General features: G+C 36.6%; 1 protein-coding gene across 3 annotated transcripts in view; it reads right to left on the minus strand.

Annotated features, from left to right (window-relative positions):
- SH3RF3 (SH3 domain containing ring finger 3) overlaps positions 1 to 18045 on the minus strand; it is a 210262-nt gene that overhangs the window by 46922 nt on the left and 145295 nt on the right. For all 3 annotated transcript variants that reach the window (XR_015698211.1, XM_014063379.2, XM_087726477.1), the window contains exons 3-4: positions 17925 to 18020; positions 10020 to 10373 (exon numbers count right to left, since the gene is read on the minus strand). Coding sequence is in view for 2 of the 3 variants with exons in the window: in XM_014063379.2 (XP_013918854.2) it covers positions 10020 to 10373; positions 17925 to 18020 (450 nt within the window). In the remaining variant the exon portion in view is untranslated. The remainder of the gene's footprint in view (positions 1 to 10019; positions 10374 to 17924; positions 18021 to 18045) is intronic.

Consider the following 18045-nt stretch of genomic DNA (forward strand, 5'->3'; position numbering starts at 1 on the left):
GCTGTCAGACAGGGAAACCAATAGCCGTGTGTTTGACAGCCAGGCGCGCCTAGCTGTTGCCGAGCTGTCATTCGTAAGTCCGAGGTCTTAACACTGTTTATGTAGCCTAGAACTGTGTTGACTTTTTTGGCAGCTGCTGCACACTGCTGGCTCATATTTAAATGGTTGTCCACTAGGGTTCCAAGATCCCTCTCACAGTTACTACTATTGAGGAAGGTACCACCTATACTGTACCAGTACATTTCATTTTTCTTGCCTAAATGTAGAACCTTACTCTTTTCACCATTGAATTTCATTTTATTAGATAGTTCCCAATGTTCAAGTTTGTCAAGATCCTTCTGTATCTTAAGCCTGTCTTCTGGAGTGTTGGCTATTCCTGCCAGCTTGGTCATCTGCAAATTTGATGAGTTCCCCATTTATTCCCTCATCCAAATCATTGATGAAGATGTTGAAGAGGACTGGGTCTAAAACAGAGCCTTGGGGTACTCCACTGCATACTTCCCTCCATGTAGATGCAGTTCCATTGAGGACCACACGTTGAGTGCGGTTGGTCAGCCAGTTACAAATCCATATGGTGGTGATGCGGTCCAACCCACATCCTTCTACTTTATCTAGTAGTAGGTTATGGTCTACCTTATCAAATGCCTTACTGAAGTCCAAGTAAACTATATCGACGGCATTCCTCTGGTCTTCTAATTTTGTCAATTTGTCAAAGAATGCAATAAGATTAGTCTGGCATGATCTGTTTTTGACAAAACCATGTTGGCTTTTGGTTAATACTTTATTTACTTCTAGGTGTTCGCTAATTCGTTGCTTGATTATCTTTTCCAGAATCTTTCTTGGTATTGAGGTTAGGCTATAGATTCCTGGATCTATTTTTTCCCCTTTTTTGAAGATGGGAACCACATCATCTCTTTTCCAGTCCTCTGGCAGTTTCCCGGTGTTCCAGGATCTCTGAAAGATATAGTCAGTGGTTCTGAGATCTCATCTGCCAGTTCCTTCAGAACCCTGGGGTGTGATCCCTCCGGTTCTGGTGATTTGAACTTGTCTAGGGTAGACAGGTGCTCACTTACCATTTTCTTCCCTATTTCAATTTGTGTCCCTAATCTGATTTTTGTGGTGCTGTTTTTGATAGGTTGGACTGTTTTATCCCTTTGTGTAAAGACAGATGCAAAACATGAGTTAAATAGTTCTGCTTTCTCCCTGTTGCTTGTCACCTTCTTGCCACTTTCTCTCAGCAATGGACCAATTGTTTTCTTAACCTTTTTCTTATTTTTAACATGTTGGAAGAAGCTTTTTTTGTTATTTTTTTTTACTTTTGTGGCAAGCCTTTCTTCATTGTAAGCCTTAGCTTTCCTTACTTCATCTTTACAGGCTCGGGCTATTTGCTGATATTCTGCCTTAGTTATGTCCCCTCTTTCCACTCTTTATACTTAACTTTTGGGTCTTTCAATTTGTCAGAGAGTTCTTTATGCAGCCATGCTGGTTTCTTTTGGGAGCTGTTATTTTTCTTCTTCATTGGTATTGTGCTAGACTGAGCTTTTGTAATCTCATTTTTCAAAATTTCCCAAGCTTCTTGAGTTGTTTTCCCCTTGAGGATTCTCATCCATGGAATTCTTCCCAAGCTGTCTCTAAGTTTATCGAAATTAGCTCTCTTAAAATCCAAGACTCTAGTTTGACTTTGTTCTATTACTTGTGTTTGCATAATGTTGAATTCCAATATTGCATGGTCACTTGCCCCCAGGGTTCCTATGGCTTCAACACCTTCTATCATTTCCTCTCTGTTGGTGAGAATTAAGTCTAATATGGCCTATCCCCTTGTTCCCTTCTCTACCTTTTGGGAAACAAAATTGTCTGCTAGGTTCATTAGGAACCTGTTGGATCTTCCACTTGATGCAGAGTTTGTTTCCCAGTTGATGTCAGGGTAGTTAAAATCCCCCATTACTATTGTGGTGTGCTTCCTACGTACCTTAGTTAGCTGACTAGCAAAAAGTTCATCTACTTCATCTGCTTGGTTGGGTGGCCTATAGTATAGACCTATGGCAATGTCGTTTCCCTCCCAACCTTTAATATTGACCTAAATGCATTCAAGATAGTTCTCATCATTGCTGTGCTCTATTTCTGTAGAGATGTAGTTATTTCTTATATATAGTGCAACTCCATCTCCTCCTTCATTTGGTCTATTTCTTTTAAATAATTTAAATCCTTCTAGCTGTATGTTCCATTTGTGGGTTTCATCCCACCAAGTTTCTGTAATGGCAACAATATCGTATCTGTCCTCATTTACTTGAATTTCTAATTCACCCTGTTTATTCCTCATACTTTGTGCATTGGTGTATAGACATTTGAGTCTATTTTGATTGACCCTGTGTTTACTGTCTACATAGCCTGTGTCATGCCTGACTGCCCCTATTTTCTTGCCACTTGTATGATTCATGTACATGGTATGGCACTCACTATTAAATGCTTGGTTTTGCTTGACAGCAGGAGTGATAATCTTACCCGCACAAACATCTATGTTACATGTACTGATAACCCTATGAGTTTTAGATTGCTGGGGACAGTTTAGGATTTTTTTAAAAAATTGTCAATCTTTGATGAAATGCAAGTATATTTTACAAACTATTTAACCAATAAAGTAACCAACTGCTTCCTGTTGGATTTTGTATTTATTTAGTTTGCATATTCAGAAAATGCTTTAATAAAGCATCTCATTTCAAGCAACAATTACAATATTATCCTCAAAAGATACATAACTACAGTAGTTTTGTTTTATCTATTTGAAAACTGCACTTATAGTAATTTTGTTCATTAGTGTGTATAGAATTCTGCAATAAAGAGTAAACACAAATGCAACTAGAAGTTACAAAAAAAAAGTGTTCAAGGGAACGATGGTAAAAGTTCCTGAGCAAATTAGAGATGTGATAGTTACAGCCACAGATCTTGGACAGAAGCTCTCCTTCATGTGGTAAAGCCACACGTGAAATACTGGATTCCGTTTTGGTTGCCACAATGTAAAAAAGATGTGGAGATTATAGAAAGAGTGCAGAGAAGAGCAACAAAGATGATTAGGGGTCTGGAGGCTAAAACCTATGAAGAATGGTTGCCGGGTATGTCTAGTTTAATGAAAAGAAGGACTAGGGGAGATATGATAGCAGTGATTTGATATCTCAGGAGTTGCCACAAAGAAGAGGGAGTAAAATTATTCTCCAAAGCACCTGAAGGTAGAACAAGAAGCAATGGGTGGAAACTAATCAAGGAGAAAAGCAACTTAGAACTAAGGAAAAAATTCCTGACAGAACAATTAATCAGTGGAACAACTTGCCTCCAGAAGTTGTGAACACTACAACACTGGAAGTTTTTAAGAAAATGTTGCATAACCATTTGTCTGAAGTAGTGTGGGGTTTCCTGCCTGAGCAGGGGATGGACTAGAATATCTCAAGGTCCCTTCCAACGCTGTTATTCTATTCTTGTTGTCCCAGTTATAATTTAAAGACCATGCAGTGGGAAGAGAGATAAGATGAAGGGATAAAAAGTTAGCTTGGGAGAAGAGGCAGAGAGTTAATTCAGAAATTAATTAATTAATTAATTGCCTGCCGATATTACCACAAGGTAACTATGTGGTATATATACACAATCGGCTTTGGATGTTGTGAGAGAGACAATGGAAAGAAGAAAGGAGCTAGCGGGCTAGGGAAAATAGTTTATCTTTTTGAAGTAGATTGGTAGCTTGACCAATATACAGCATAAAAAACTATGAGGCAACCATACTGTGGATTTGGCTGGGGATGAATTGTGGTTTGGAAGGCCAAGATGAAGAAAAATGGAGATGTAGAGATTGGAGGGAAGATGGAAGGGACAGAAAGGAACACTGCCATGCCAAATGATGCCATGCCAAGTCAATTATGGCTAATTTTTTTGGCAAGGGACAGGGAGAACGCCACTGCTTTAAAAAAAATATATGTTTTCATTAGAATTTTTTTTAATATAATGAAAATATACTTAAAAAAAAGAATAGAAAAAATAGGGAGAAAAAAGAATGGACAGCTCCACTGTTTTAAAAAGGATATTTGGAGGATTTGTTCCCAATGAGATCAATACCTTAAGTATGCTTAATGCTAGCAATGCACCTATTTTTTTTACTGTTTTTGCATATCCATCCATCCAATTTGTACAGTTGCAATTCTGTATGACATTCAACAAACAAATAAAGCAACAAATATAAAAAGTTGTGTTCCATGAGCTACATTGGCTGCCATTTTACTTCTAGGCCCAATTCAAGGTGTTGGTTTTAACTTGTGAAGCCCTTCATGGCATGGAACTGGGCTATTGCAAGGACTTCCTCCCCTCAGTTACATCAGCCCATCCCACTGGAGATGGCTGAGAAGGCATTCTGCAGGTACCATTAACTAGAAACCTAGATTTTGAAGGTCCCAGGATATGTGCAATCTCTACTGAGGTGCTCACCTAATGAAACTTTTCCCCTGAAATTATATTATATTAGATTTTGATATTCCAGAAGTCCCTTGAGACCAGGTTATTGTTATTAGGCCTGGGATTCCCAGAGAACTAAGGACATGTTTCAATGGCTCCATTACTGCGGTTGCTATTCTTTTCTCTTTGCTTTGGATTTATATATTTGTTTTATATGTATATTTGTTTTTATATTTCAGATATAGACATATAAAAATCCACATTAAAAGATAAATAACCAGCTGAAGCTTCCAAATATTCTTCAAGGACAACCCCATGTAGAGCGCATTACAACAATGAAACCTGGAGGTGATTAGGGCACAGCTGTCTATAAGGATGTATAGAGGTAGTTCTCGGCTTACAACATTTAATGTCTTTGGAGTTACAATTGCATTGAAAAAAGTGACTTATGATTGTTTTTCACATTTCATGACCATTTCAACATCTTCATGGTTATGTGATTAAAAAATCAGGCACTAGGCAACTGATTCATTTTTATGACAGTTGCAGTGTCTGGGAGTCATGTGACAACCTTTTGCAATCTTCTGACAAACAAAGTCAATGGGGAAGCCAGATTCACTTAACAAGTGTGTTACTAACAACTGGAGTGATTCACTTAACCACTTTGGCAGAAAGGTCGTAAAATGGGGAAAATTCATTTAACAACTATCTCATTTAGCAATTTTGGGCTCAATTGTGCTTGGACATGGTGTATGTATCTGTATGTATGTGTTTATGTGTGCATATACTCACACATACATACTCTTGCCCCAGGCAGCAGGCCTGATGAGAATTAATTCTATAGGAGCACAAAGAGATCTGCTTAGGAAACTGCACACGTTGGAGGTAATCAACTCTTGAATTTAGGATCAACTTCTAAATTACAGCAGAGACTATATAAACTAAACTGACCTTATAATCACAGCTTTGATTAGTAAATTGCATTTATGGGGAAATTCCACAACCAGCTCTCACTGCTTAGAATTCACTGGAGTCCTCCTGTTTTCCATTATTGTCCTGTAACACAATACCCCACCCATTTTGAGAATGATAATTAAGGGTTTTTTTGTACAATTTTCCATCAAAGATGGAATTTCCCACCCGTGGTAAGTTGCCATATTGCCATACATATGTGAATATAGAAATGGCATGGTTGTGTCAAATTTGGATGGCCTTTCATATGGTTCTAATTATCACATTTTACCACAGGAAAATATTCCTTAGGTAATAAGGTTTATTAGTGAACCAAGCTTGTGTTTTTTTCACTGCAACAGGATTTGGAAGAGATCTATAGATTTTCCTTTGTTGCGATCCAGGGAACTGTGATATTAAGGGATAGTTACAATGAGGTTTTTTTTTTTTTAACATGCGATTGTTTACCCAGACATTCTACTTACTAAACAGTAAAACATTAAGTCTGGACCCACTGATTACATAGTGGGAATAGCATTTATAGTTCCTTTTAAAAAAAACCACAGCCTTACAAAATGGATGCTGCTGGTTCTTTATAAAACAATATTAGTCTTTCTCCATATGGTTGTATCTTTGAGTATATATGATTGCATAAAGAAAATATGCACCCTTTATTTTTTGTAAACTTGATTTTGCTCCCTTAGGAGGATTTTATTTTATTACTCCACTTCTAACAGCAGCTTTCTACACCACAATTTGCATTTTAAACCTAGGGGAGCCATAAAAGCATTTTGCAAAACAACACATAAAAGCTGCTATTGGCCATGCATCACCGTATGTATAGGAGGGCAATTTAAAGCCATTTTCAGTTTATGCAAACCTTTTTGCTTGGCTAAAAGGAGTCCCTGTATCACAGTCTCGGCTCCTCCTATGTGAAAGGAGCAATACAACCATTCCATTTTGGGCAGGACATGCAATTATTACTGAATTGTAAAGCTTATAGTCTTCCATATGCTCTTGAAAAACAGAAGTGTGTAAATAATGGTCATGGAAAAATACTAGGCAGAGTCCTTTAAAAAAACGTACTTTATTCTGATATATAGATTAGTAGAAACAGTAATTTTCACTGCATGCTTCTACATTTTCATTAAAGTTTTAAAAAGCTTTCTTACTTAATGCATATTGGTCTATATAACAATAGCTATTAGGTAAATGCATAATCATATAGGAATTTTTTCCTATATAGGAAAGAAAGAAACATTACAAATTAAGAAGAGATTGGACAACCATTTGTCTGAAATGATATAGGGTTTCCTGCCTGACCAGGGGGATGGACTAGAAGACCTCCAAGGTCCATTCCAACTCTGTTATTCTAAATTCGAAATATCATCACCTCAGAACCCAGAAATAAGTCCTACAGAATTCACTGGGACTTAACATAGGCAGGTTTTTGTATAACTGCAAGCAAGGTTGGGAGTATTAAGTCTTCTTGCTAATGTCACACACGCACACACACACACACACACCAGGAGTGGGTTCTGGCAGTCATTACTGCTGGTTTGTTCGTGGGCGCTTTGCGTGCGCACGCCTGATGCGTGCTGTGTGCCCATGCACAGAGCAGAAGCAAAAAACAAGATGGCGGCGTATCTGGGAGAATTGGTTCGGCAGCATGGCAGGTCTGGGTTGCTGCTGGTTCCAGTGACCCAGGCCACCAAACTACTACCATTTCATTTGAACCAGTAGGAACCCACCACTGGCAGACACACAGAGAAAGATTTCGTATTTGCACAACAATGGAAGAGTGAAGAGAGCCCTACAGATGAAAATGTGATTTTTAAAAAATTAGAATGTGAAGAAATGGATAGACTAACACTTACAATTAAGGAAAAGGAAGAAACTGAATACTTTTTGACATGGGACTTATTTTATCAATGGCTAACTAATAAAAACAGAAGTTAGAAAAATATGGCTATAAGAAAAGAACTAACGATACAAGGAAGGTTTGTTAAAATGGACAAGCAAATATTATTATTATTACTATTATTATTATAGATTTAATACCAATGTAATGAACACTGTTGTAAACCCTTTGATTATTATTTCCTAAAAATATCTGTACCCCGATAACACAGTTTAACTAAAGATAAATATAAATATATATAAATATATATGAAAAGAAAAGTTTTATGTCATTTATATCAGCTTTTAAAAGTACTACAAAAGTAATAGTACTGAAGTAGCAGCAATAACAATCATTATAATAAGACATTAATCAAATTAATAATAATCTTAATTTTGTTGTCATACAAATCAAAAGTACTGTAGGCATATATATGTTCCAGATGTTTTGAACTATAACGCTTATAAATGCTGCATCTTTTCCCCTAATTCCATGATTATCCTTCTGCAGCAGCTGCACAATCATGGGAAATCTTATATTTGATTTAAGGAGTTCTAGAAATATGCTGTTTATGGCCCCACAGGCTAGAAAACATATATATATATATATATATATATATATATATATATATATATATATATATATATATATATATATATATATATATATATATATATATATATATATATATATATATATATATATATATATATATATATATATATATATATATATATATATATATATATATATATGAAAAGGTTTGGAAATATTTATTTAAAAAGTTCTTTTTCTTAGCATTTGTTTCCTGACTTTGGCATCATACTTGCCTTGTCTTTTACCATGAAACTTTGTTTAACAGCCGGCTTAGTGCAGAGACTGAAACTAATTAGGCTTCAGAGGTAGCCCAAGATCATTCAACTGTCTTCTGTTCCTGGGGAGGACCAGAATCTGGACTTCCCTATGCAAGTCCAGCACCTTAACCACTATATCATGCACTTAAATAAAAGCATTATCTACCTATCATCCTGTCCCCTCCACCTTCCCTGAGTCTGTGCGCCACCCTAGATTGGATTGACGCTGGGGCTCAGGACCCCGGACAGCACCCTGGATTTTGGGGGAGCTGGTAGAGTTGTTAAAGGAGATTCAGGTTAATGTCAGGGTTCTAAGTAACAACTTCAATGAAAGAAGACTCCGAGGCTTGAGGTTCCTCAAAGTTCCATTTTATAAGAGATATCATATTGGCAAATCTGGGAAAACCCGAATCTCAAATTTCCCCACCCAAAAGAAAGTTCAAGTCCCTGCCCAATAGCCACATGTCCATCTTATGATCCAATCAGGCACCATCCAAAACTGGAGATGCCTCCCAGTCACCCTATTGCAGCTGCAGGGCAAGATGGCCTTGACTCTCTGAGAAAAGAATGTTATTTTGACTGTATCTCACCCACACTTTATACAGTCCCCCCTTCCATTTTCCCACAGTAGAAAATGTAGCAGGCCTGAAGGCCCAAATAGCTTCCAGGTATGACACCATCTCATATAATTAAAAACCAAGTAACAAATATGTGTAATAACTAAAATACCAGTTAAAGAATAAACTCAAAACAAATCCATACCATTCCCACTGAAACTCAACACAAATCTTTTTTTAAAATGTTTAAAAGCCATTAACGATAGAACTAGGAAATAGAAGCAGAAAGCCTTTGATGCTAATATTAGCTCTCAGATTTTGAGAAAAGACAAATGTATTTGCACAGTCTGCAAAAATGTCCCGAAGTATAGTATTCAATCAACCAACAGAAAATATTTTGTTGCAACATATTTTTTTAAACAGATTTCTGTCACTCAGCTGTACAGAGCCAAAGGAGTTTTCTAGGAAGTATCCCCAACTGCTTACTTATATGAGAATTTTTTCAGTGAAATGTGATGATTATTTGAACAGGTACCAGTCCTGTAAACATAATGCACAAAGACCTCAAGAAGAACACAGTGAAATGGGGCTGGTGAACCACAATGTTAGAGTTACGATTCAACAATATTACAGAATTTTTAATGTATAGATAATACAGGCTAACAACTGCATTCAGTTCATCTCATATATTGGTGATTATGTGAATACATCTTTGTAGGTTTTTTTTTTAGCGAGAGTATTAAATAAATAAAAAACCCTTTTCAGAAGAGGTTTACAGCAGAGAAAAACCATATTGTGAAATCCTATTGTGTTGCATGTATCACACGAAAAGAAAACCACCACACAGAGAAATCCCCAATAAGTTATCTAAGCCAAAGCCAACTCTTTTCTCAAGGCAATTCCTGAAAAATGTCTTCACTGTTTGCCTTTTTCTATGGAGTGATCAGCATATGATGATTTTGCTTCTGGGGGGAAATAGGAAAGAGTTCCTAGCACTACAAATGAAACGAAATGATAGAATTGAGTTATTTCATCTTTTTTCTCCTTAATGGATTTATATTTTTTCTTCTTTTTTATAGACAGTAGTAGGAGTAGTAGGAGTAGTAGTAGGAGGAGGAGGAGGAGGAGGAAGAGGAGAAGGAAGAGGAGGAAGAGGAAGAGGAGAAGAGTAGTAGGAGTAGGAGTAGGAGTAGGAGTAGGAATAGTAATGTTATTTTGGAGACTTCTGCCACCTATTGAAATTTAATAGCCAATGCACATGAATTCATTTCTACCTGGTCTCCCACATTGTTGACTAAGTATTGTGGTTAATTAAAAGTTTACCTGGACAGGTGCACTGGTGGAGAGATGAGCCACATCTCCAATTCTGGCTGCAGCCCGGGGGTCACTTGAGCTTATCAGAACAGGAGCACTAATCTCCATGGAATGCCTATTATTCAAGGCCTGGGAGGACTTGTGGGTCATACTGAGAGCAGTGAAGGAGTGGCGCTTCTTGGCATTCTTCTTGCCGTCAATATGTCTCTGAATGGCACTGACCGCTCCAGCACTGTTCAGTGTGCAGCACTGGACTGTGCTTACTGCCAGGTTAGTGTCAACTGGCAAAGGGACGTCACTGCCAGACGCAGCAGCTACATTGGTCTTGTCCATCTCAATAAGCTGCTTAGCTGATTCATTGAGCTAAAAGAAGAAATAGAAAAAGAGGGGGGAAAGGGGGCATTACAAAGGTGTTATCTTTGAGTATCTATACAATTCAAACTCCATCATCAAATGAGAGAATAAACAGTAGAAGCCAATCCGCGTAAGAATGAAATTTTGCTAGTACTTTAACTTGCACATATCAATGTAATGGTTTTTTTTTCAGTTCACTTAAATTGAACTAGAACTTACTGTTAGTTGAATATATATGAGATTATTAGACTTCTCTCTTAGAAGCAGAGTACAAAACACAGTGGCTATGCTATTGAAATAAAATAAAATGAAAATATTCTGTCACATAGATGTTTCATTAACAGAAGCAGTTTGTTCAATGATCAAAAATCCCACTGATGAATTAGTTTTCTTTTGAAAAACTCAAGTTATTACTTATTGAGTTAGAGCGGTCCTGTCATATAGGCATTATACAGTAACAAAGAGAAAGGGGCATTACAGAGCGATAACTCTACTACAGTGCTAAATTTACAGTTCCATCACGTAATGAGACATTACTTCATGCAAATCCTAAATATACAAAGATATATAAAGAGAAGATTTTCTTCCTCCTTTCCGCCCTCCCTCCCTTGCAAATCCAATAGGAAAAAATTATCCAGCCCATTCTCTTAGATTATCCTTAGTATTTCCCTTTTAATTTTAAAGCCACAACTTTAAAAGCCAATTTCTTTTGTAGATCCAATGAAATATCTTTTTCTCCAAATAGTATTGGTTCAAAATTTCGTGGTCCTTACAGTTTACATGTTAAAGAACAGGTGGCAACTTTATCCAGGAAATCCTTGCACAAATCCATGCAAATTTGCATGTTCTTGGATTGGGAAACTTTATTCATGGTTACTCATATCTTAATCATTTCCCAGGTTGACTATTGCAGTACATTATTGTTGAAGAACATTCAGAAGCTGGAATTGGCTGACAATGAATCTGTTGTTAAGGTCTGTTAAATTATAGTTTTACATCATAGTTACTTAAGCTATTTAAATTACAGCCAGTCCTCGGCTTACAACAGTTCATTTAATGACAAAAGTTCCAACAGCTTTGAAAAAGTGATTTATGGCCATTTCCCACACTTGTGACCATTGCAGCATTCCCATGGTCACATGATCAAAATTCAGATGTTTGGAAATTGGTTCATATTTATGAGTTGCCGTGTCCCGAGATCACATGATCAGCTTTCGTGACCTTCTGACAAGTGAAGCAGGAAAGCCAGATTCACTTAACAACAGTGTTAATAATTTAACCACTGCAATGCTTCACTTAACAATTGTGACAAGAAGGCTCGTAAAATAGGGCAAAACTCAATGAACAAGTGTCTCACTTAGCAATATAATTTTTGGGCTCAATGATGGTTGTAAATCAAGGAGTACCTGTAAAAGGTGTATTCACATTTTTCAGATAACTGCAGCCATTCATGACCCCAAGGACATTGGATTCTTAGTTCTTTTAAACTTTCTAAAATAAAAATGTTTAGCTTTTTGCTAAAGGTTTTCCAGGTCACAGTTGCTATCTGTTCCTTAAAACATGAACTGTGGGAACACCAAATTTTGGACCAGCACATTTTGGGGAAATAATCCAGACTCAAAAATGGAAAATCTCCAGATCTGGTTGTTAGAGACTTGTTCTAACTATAGTGGTTTCCACCCAGGTCCTCTATTCTGGCAGGAACAGAGGTTTAATCCTATTGGTCGAAGGGTCTGACAGCTCCCTATAAAAGGGCTGCTGTCAGACTCAACCTTCGCTGGATTGTTCTCACTTGTTGTACTTAATAAAGAGCTGTTGTTACTGTTAAGCCTGTGTGTGCCTATCCATTACCCAATCTAACACTGGTGACCCCTAAATCCCATAGCTACTCAGTCTTGCTAGAACTAAGCCAAAGTTTTTTCTTCCCCATTCAGATTCCAACAGCCCCCCCCTCTCTCTCTCAATTGCAAAAGAACCTTGATAGGATCACTTAGACAGTCAAGGGAAGATATGAACAACTCTTATCAGTGTCACCCATGATGTAATTGTCTCTACCTATATCCATAATTCCATTTCTTACATCAGAACAACAGCCCCGAATTATACAATTCAGTCCCCAGAGGTTTTCTGAAATAGCCAGGTCTTTACAGATTGCCAGGAGATTAGGAGTGATCATCCTTTTTTTTAAATAAAAACAATTTCAAACATTTATTTATTTATCCAATTAATTTATATGCTGCCCATCTCACTTTGAAAGTGACTCCTTTGAAAGCCACATGTATGGTACATGAATTGTTTGTTTTAAACTGTTTATAGATGACATATATACTTCTCAACTCCTATATTAAAACATATTGTGATTTTATTAAATCTGTAAATTACTTTAAACTTTGGTTCAAAGCTACCAATCCACTGAGCTGGAGATATATGGATAGTTCTCACAGCAGCAGCCTCCATTCTAGTTTCACCAGAAAAAAAACAAATCAACATTTCTTTATTAATATGCCTTGATCTTTAAATGATAGGGACAATCTGTACTCCTATATTGGGGAGAGTTTATCATTTCCAATAATACTACAAGATCAACTAATCTACTGTAATGTATCTCTAGTACTTGTATTCTTAACATAATATTGTATTTGTTTCATTTTTTAAATAATCCTGAACTTAAAAAGAAAACAACTGTTCCAAGGATCCAATTTATTTGAATCTTCTGCCAATGAAAAGAAAGACATGATGATTGTACGATTGAGCTGCATACTATTCTGTACTGTATGTGTTAATTTAGACTAGCAAATGCAGAACACTTCACAAAAATGTTCATTCAGTTTCCATTACAATAACTTTATTCTATAATATCAAAATATATAGTGTAATGCTTACAGACCTTGTTTCAGGAAAAAAATAAATACAATTAATTGGCTTTAACATATTAATTTCCCATTAGATTGTGAGAGTGGATAAAAGCCCAGATTCTTTGCTAGTTATTTATGCTCAAAAAGTGAACTATACATTTTATACTAACACAACATTTTTATTTTTATATTTACGTGAGTATTCTGATGCTAGTGTTCAATACTCGGCATGTACATTTTAATTTTTACATTCTTATATCAATATTTGTAGAAATTCTGACATAACCATTGTTTTCCCCAATATCAAACAATATGTATTTACTATGATCTTTACATATTGCCCCTCTGTTATTTACCAGAAAAATTGCTTATAAGTAAATTCCAAAAGAATGCAAATCAAAACAGTCAGTGTTTAAGCAGAATAGCATCCATGAGTTTGTAAAAAGAAAATAAATAATGCATATAGCAACAGTAAGCACTAATCCCCTGACAGAGAACAACATATTTTTTTCTTCTTCCCTAGAGCAATTATAATACTTGAACAAGAAATGTTACAATTAATATTTTACCTAAGTAGAAACCTGGATTTTTGTGGAGAATATTTCTCAAGAATACTATTTTCTATGAATATATAATATTGAATAATATACCTTTAATTCCATATTTGACAGGCTGTAGGCGTTTAGGGGAGACATAAAATCCTTGAGCAAACTATTAAATTCCTTCACCTTATACTACCACAACAAAACATAGCTTGACATTGCTGAGATGTGATTTACTCACAGCTAGTATAATCCAGCTATTTCAAAGTGCCTATAATACAGTCCAGTGATCTCATTTTTGAATTTACAGGCTTAATTTAGTTGAATCTTCTGTGCGAATACTAAGCTTTGTTGGCAGTCCCAATGTACAATTTATCATTTTAAATAATCATTTAACACAAATCTTGGTAAAAAGCAACCAATAAAATATTAAAATTTATTTAATATAAATTTTCTATTACCTGATTGATATTACTCCATTTTTGAACAAAAGTGTTCAGTATTAAATATTATGAATATGAGCGGAGCAACTAAGCCTTAGCTTATTTTTTGTACATGGTATATGTATTAAAAATCCAATTCACCCAGTTTGATAGACACTTCTGCAAATCTGCATGTTGTACCTAATCATATTGCCTTGGACGTGAGGGCGATCTGACTGACACATCTGTCACCCCATTGATTGCCAGGGTTGATTCAGCTGATCTGGCTGGCTAGGCGGATGTCCCCTTCCATTCTCACCAATCCATGTGCGTCCCTCCCGAAGCTGTGTGCTCGGTGGAAGAGGACGACCATCCCAGATAGAAGGAGTGTACCGAACTTCGGTCAAGGGTATACGATAACTTTGTACATGGCTCAAGAAAATTTTCCTTTACTAATGGAAATTCTATTTTACGGCTGTGACCACTGTATAGTTTGGAGAATTTATTCAAAAGCAGATTGCGTAATTTATGAGTTACAATGCCAATAAGAGAATGCCTTGGTGCACATTGGATATTGTTTATGGTTCAATGAAAATATCTTAAACTTAGGTAAGATGGGGAAAAAATCAGACTTATTAAATATTTCTATTCCTGGTCAATAGGAATCCTCTACTCATCTCTCTTAAAGTACAATATTCTAGTTTGACTTTATTCCTTGTGCTTGCATTATGTTGAATTTCAATATTGAATGGTCACACACCCTGCCCCACTCCAAGTTACAGTAGTCCCCAAAACTGTGGTTTTTGAGCAGTAAAAGTTTTAATCATAACGTTCAAGAGAATGTGGCTATGTAAGAAAATAATGTATATTTTACATTAAAATAATATATGTTACATTTCTGTCCCATAAGTTATATTTTCCAGAACATTTTATGCCTCTTTCCAAATATCTTTGATGGGACGGAAGGTGACACTATGGGAAATGATAGGATCCTAGAGAAGATGGGCCTTGAACATTTCAGCTTCTTCCCCAGATCTTAAAAGAAGCAAAATATGAACTAGGAACTATAATTGTTTGTGAAGTTCCTCCTTTCATAATGACATTATAGACTGCCAAAACAAGTTAGAATGAATAGTAGACTTCACACCTTAATTCTCAGAATATTTTTGACTGAACAATCCCCTGAAGATTTCTTTACAATAATTAGTTTAGTCCTAGTGCATTGATTAACAGGAGCATAACAGCCAAGAGAATTCCCACAGTGTATCATTTAATCAAATAAACTGCCTGCATCTAACATTATGAGTATAGAACATCATCAGCCATTACACCACCATAAGCAGTCAATGTTTCAATAACAGTTGCTAAAACATAATTTTAAAAAATATAGTTATTGTCACTGAAGAATTTATATCCATGGTGCTTTGCATAATATTGAATACTGTACTGCTGTTGTGAATATGCTGGCAGCTATTTTATTTTTTAATTTTCCTCCAGATCTTTCAAAGAGAGTGGTGACTTATTTCCAAGGGATGGGTTACAACAGTGGGAAGGACTTATTTTGAGAGATTTATTTACATGTTATTACATGTAACTGTCATGTTATGAGATGAAGGCTGTGCATGTAGATTTTCCACTCATTTTATACTTACAACATCCCTATGAGTTAGAGTGATTGGCCTTAAGTTATCTTATATAATGTAAATAAATCATGATTAGATCTTTCCATTCCATTCCAACATATTAACCATTCTACTACATATGTTGCAATTCACAATCAACAAAATTGCTGTTTCAGTATAATAAAGTCAAACATAGGTAGTATATGAGGAACCTGATGGCTCAGTGGCTAAGATGTTGAGCTTGTTGATCAGAAAGGTTGACGGTTCGAATCCCTAACACTGCATAATGGAGTGAGCTCCCATTACTTGTCCCATCTTCTGCCAACCTAGCAGTTCGAAAGCACGTTTAAAAAATGCAAGTAGAAAAATAGGAATCACTTTTGGTGGGAAGGTAACAGTGTTCTAGGCGCCTTCGGCGTTTAGTCATGCTGGCGACGGAGACGTCTTCGGACAGTGGTGGCTCTTTGGCTATGAAACGGAGATGAGCACCATCCCTAGAATTGAGAATGACTAGCACATATATGTGAGGGGAATCTTTATCTTTAGGTAGTATATTCATTAAGAAGCCCTTACTGGCTATGTCAGAAACTGGAACATAATTAACTTGTGATAATCTATTCACTTTATCTGTCACATTTCATTATTACATGCAAGTTTCCTTATGCACTATAGAAATAAACTTCTGAGTGGAGTGGGAATTATGCATTTAGTTTGACTAAACATTATTTTTTTAATTTTAATTTTAGGGTATTTATATTACCACCTATTAGCACATGGTGACTCAGGGCGGCTTACAGGGATATAAAACCCTCATATCTAAAACAATAAAACTAATAAAAGAGAATAATTATATAATAAATTAATATAATAATATAATAACACTCCCCCCCCCAGCAACAACACATCACACGAGCAATTTAATGGGCTCCATCCCATTCTGCGTTCCCCAGGCCTGCTGGAAGAACCAGGTCTTCAGAACCTTCTGGATGAGTGTTAGAGAGGGGGCATTCTAATCTCTGGGGGAATGCTGTTCCAGAGAGAGGGAGCCATCACAGATAAAATCCTTCTTCTGGGTTCCACCAGATGTATCTTCCTAGGAGATGGGACCTGCAACATTCCTTGCCTCCCCACTCTGGTGGGTTGGATAGATGTGACCGGCAAGAGATGGTCTGTCAGATAACCTGGTCCCAAGCCATGAAGGGCTTTAAAGGTGACAACCAGCACCGTGAATTGCACCTGGCAGCAAATTGGCAACCAATGCAGCTCCCGCAGGAGAGGTGATATATGTGCCCACTGAGGTCTGCACAAAACCATGCAGGCCGCTACATTTTGCACCAACTGGAACTTCCAGATGCTCTTCAAGGACAGCCCCATTTAGAGTACATTGCAATAGTCAAGACGAGATGTGACTAGGGCATGAGTGACCGTGAGTAGGAATTGTCGGTCCAGGAAAGGGCGGAATTATGATCAATATTGGCACAAGATACTAATGAAAGTTGAGACCCTGCAATGTGAATCAGGGGTTCCACAAATTGCAGCAACCAGTCATATCTTACAAGTGCAGCTTTGATTTATATGCAAAGGCTGCTAGGAATAAGAATTTTTCTGCAGAAGCTCACTTTTAATAAATCATTCCATTAGAGGATTAGCTTGGTTAGCAACTTATGTCTTCAAAAAGCCAGCAACTACCTGGATCAGAGGAGAAGAATTCTGTATACTAGACAGTCATAGAACTGGGAATTGGCAGAGAAAAAAGTACAGTTTCAAGCAAGTGTGAATTCAATTCTATAGTAACTGAAGATAAACTTTCAAACTGAAGTTTTGTTTTTGTTGATTCGCATTTCTCAAAATGGTCAACTAAAATGGGTGATATCTCCTTTACAGAAAAGTCTCTGTGACAGTTTTCAAAAGTGCATTTGTGGTGACAGAGCTATTGGTGGGTGTGTGTGTGTGTGTGGGTGTGTGTGTGTGTGTTATTTGTGTGTTATGTGTTCATCTCAGGGCAACAGAAAAATCCTGCATTTTGTGTTCACCATCAAAAGAATAAAAATCAAATGAAAAGTTAAAACAATCAAGCTTTTTCTCTCAACAAAGAAGCACAAAGGTAATCTGAGCTTACCTCCACATACAGAATAGGGAATATTCCAATTTTATCCCCCAGCATTCCTTCTGCCCAATTATCATCTACTCTTCGGATGACAGTCAAAATTTCATCCTAAAAAATTATAAATACACAAAAT

The sequence above is a fragment of the Thamnophis sirtalis genome, unplaced genomic scaffold (assembly GCF_051295495.1).
Source record: "Thamnophis sirtalis isolate CommonGarterSnake01/CBP01778 unplaced genomic scaffold, rThaSir2_p1.2 scaffold_12, whole genome shotgun sequence".
Lineage (NCBI taxonomy): Eukaryota > Metazoa > Chordata > Lepidosauria > Squamata > Natricidae > Thamnophis > Thamnophis sirtalis.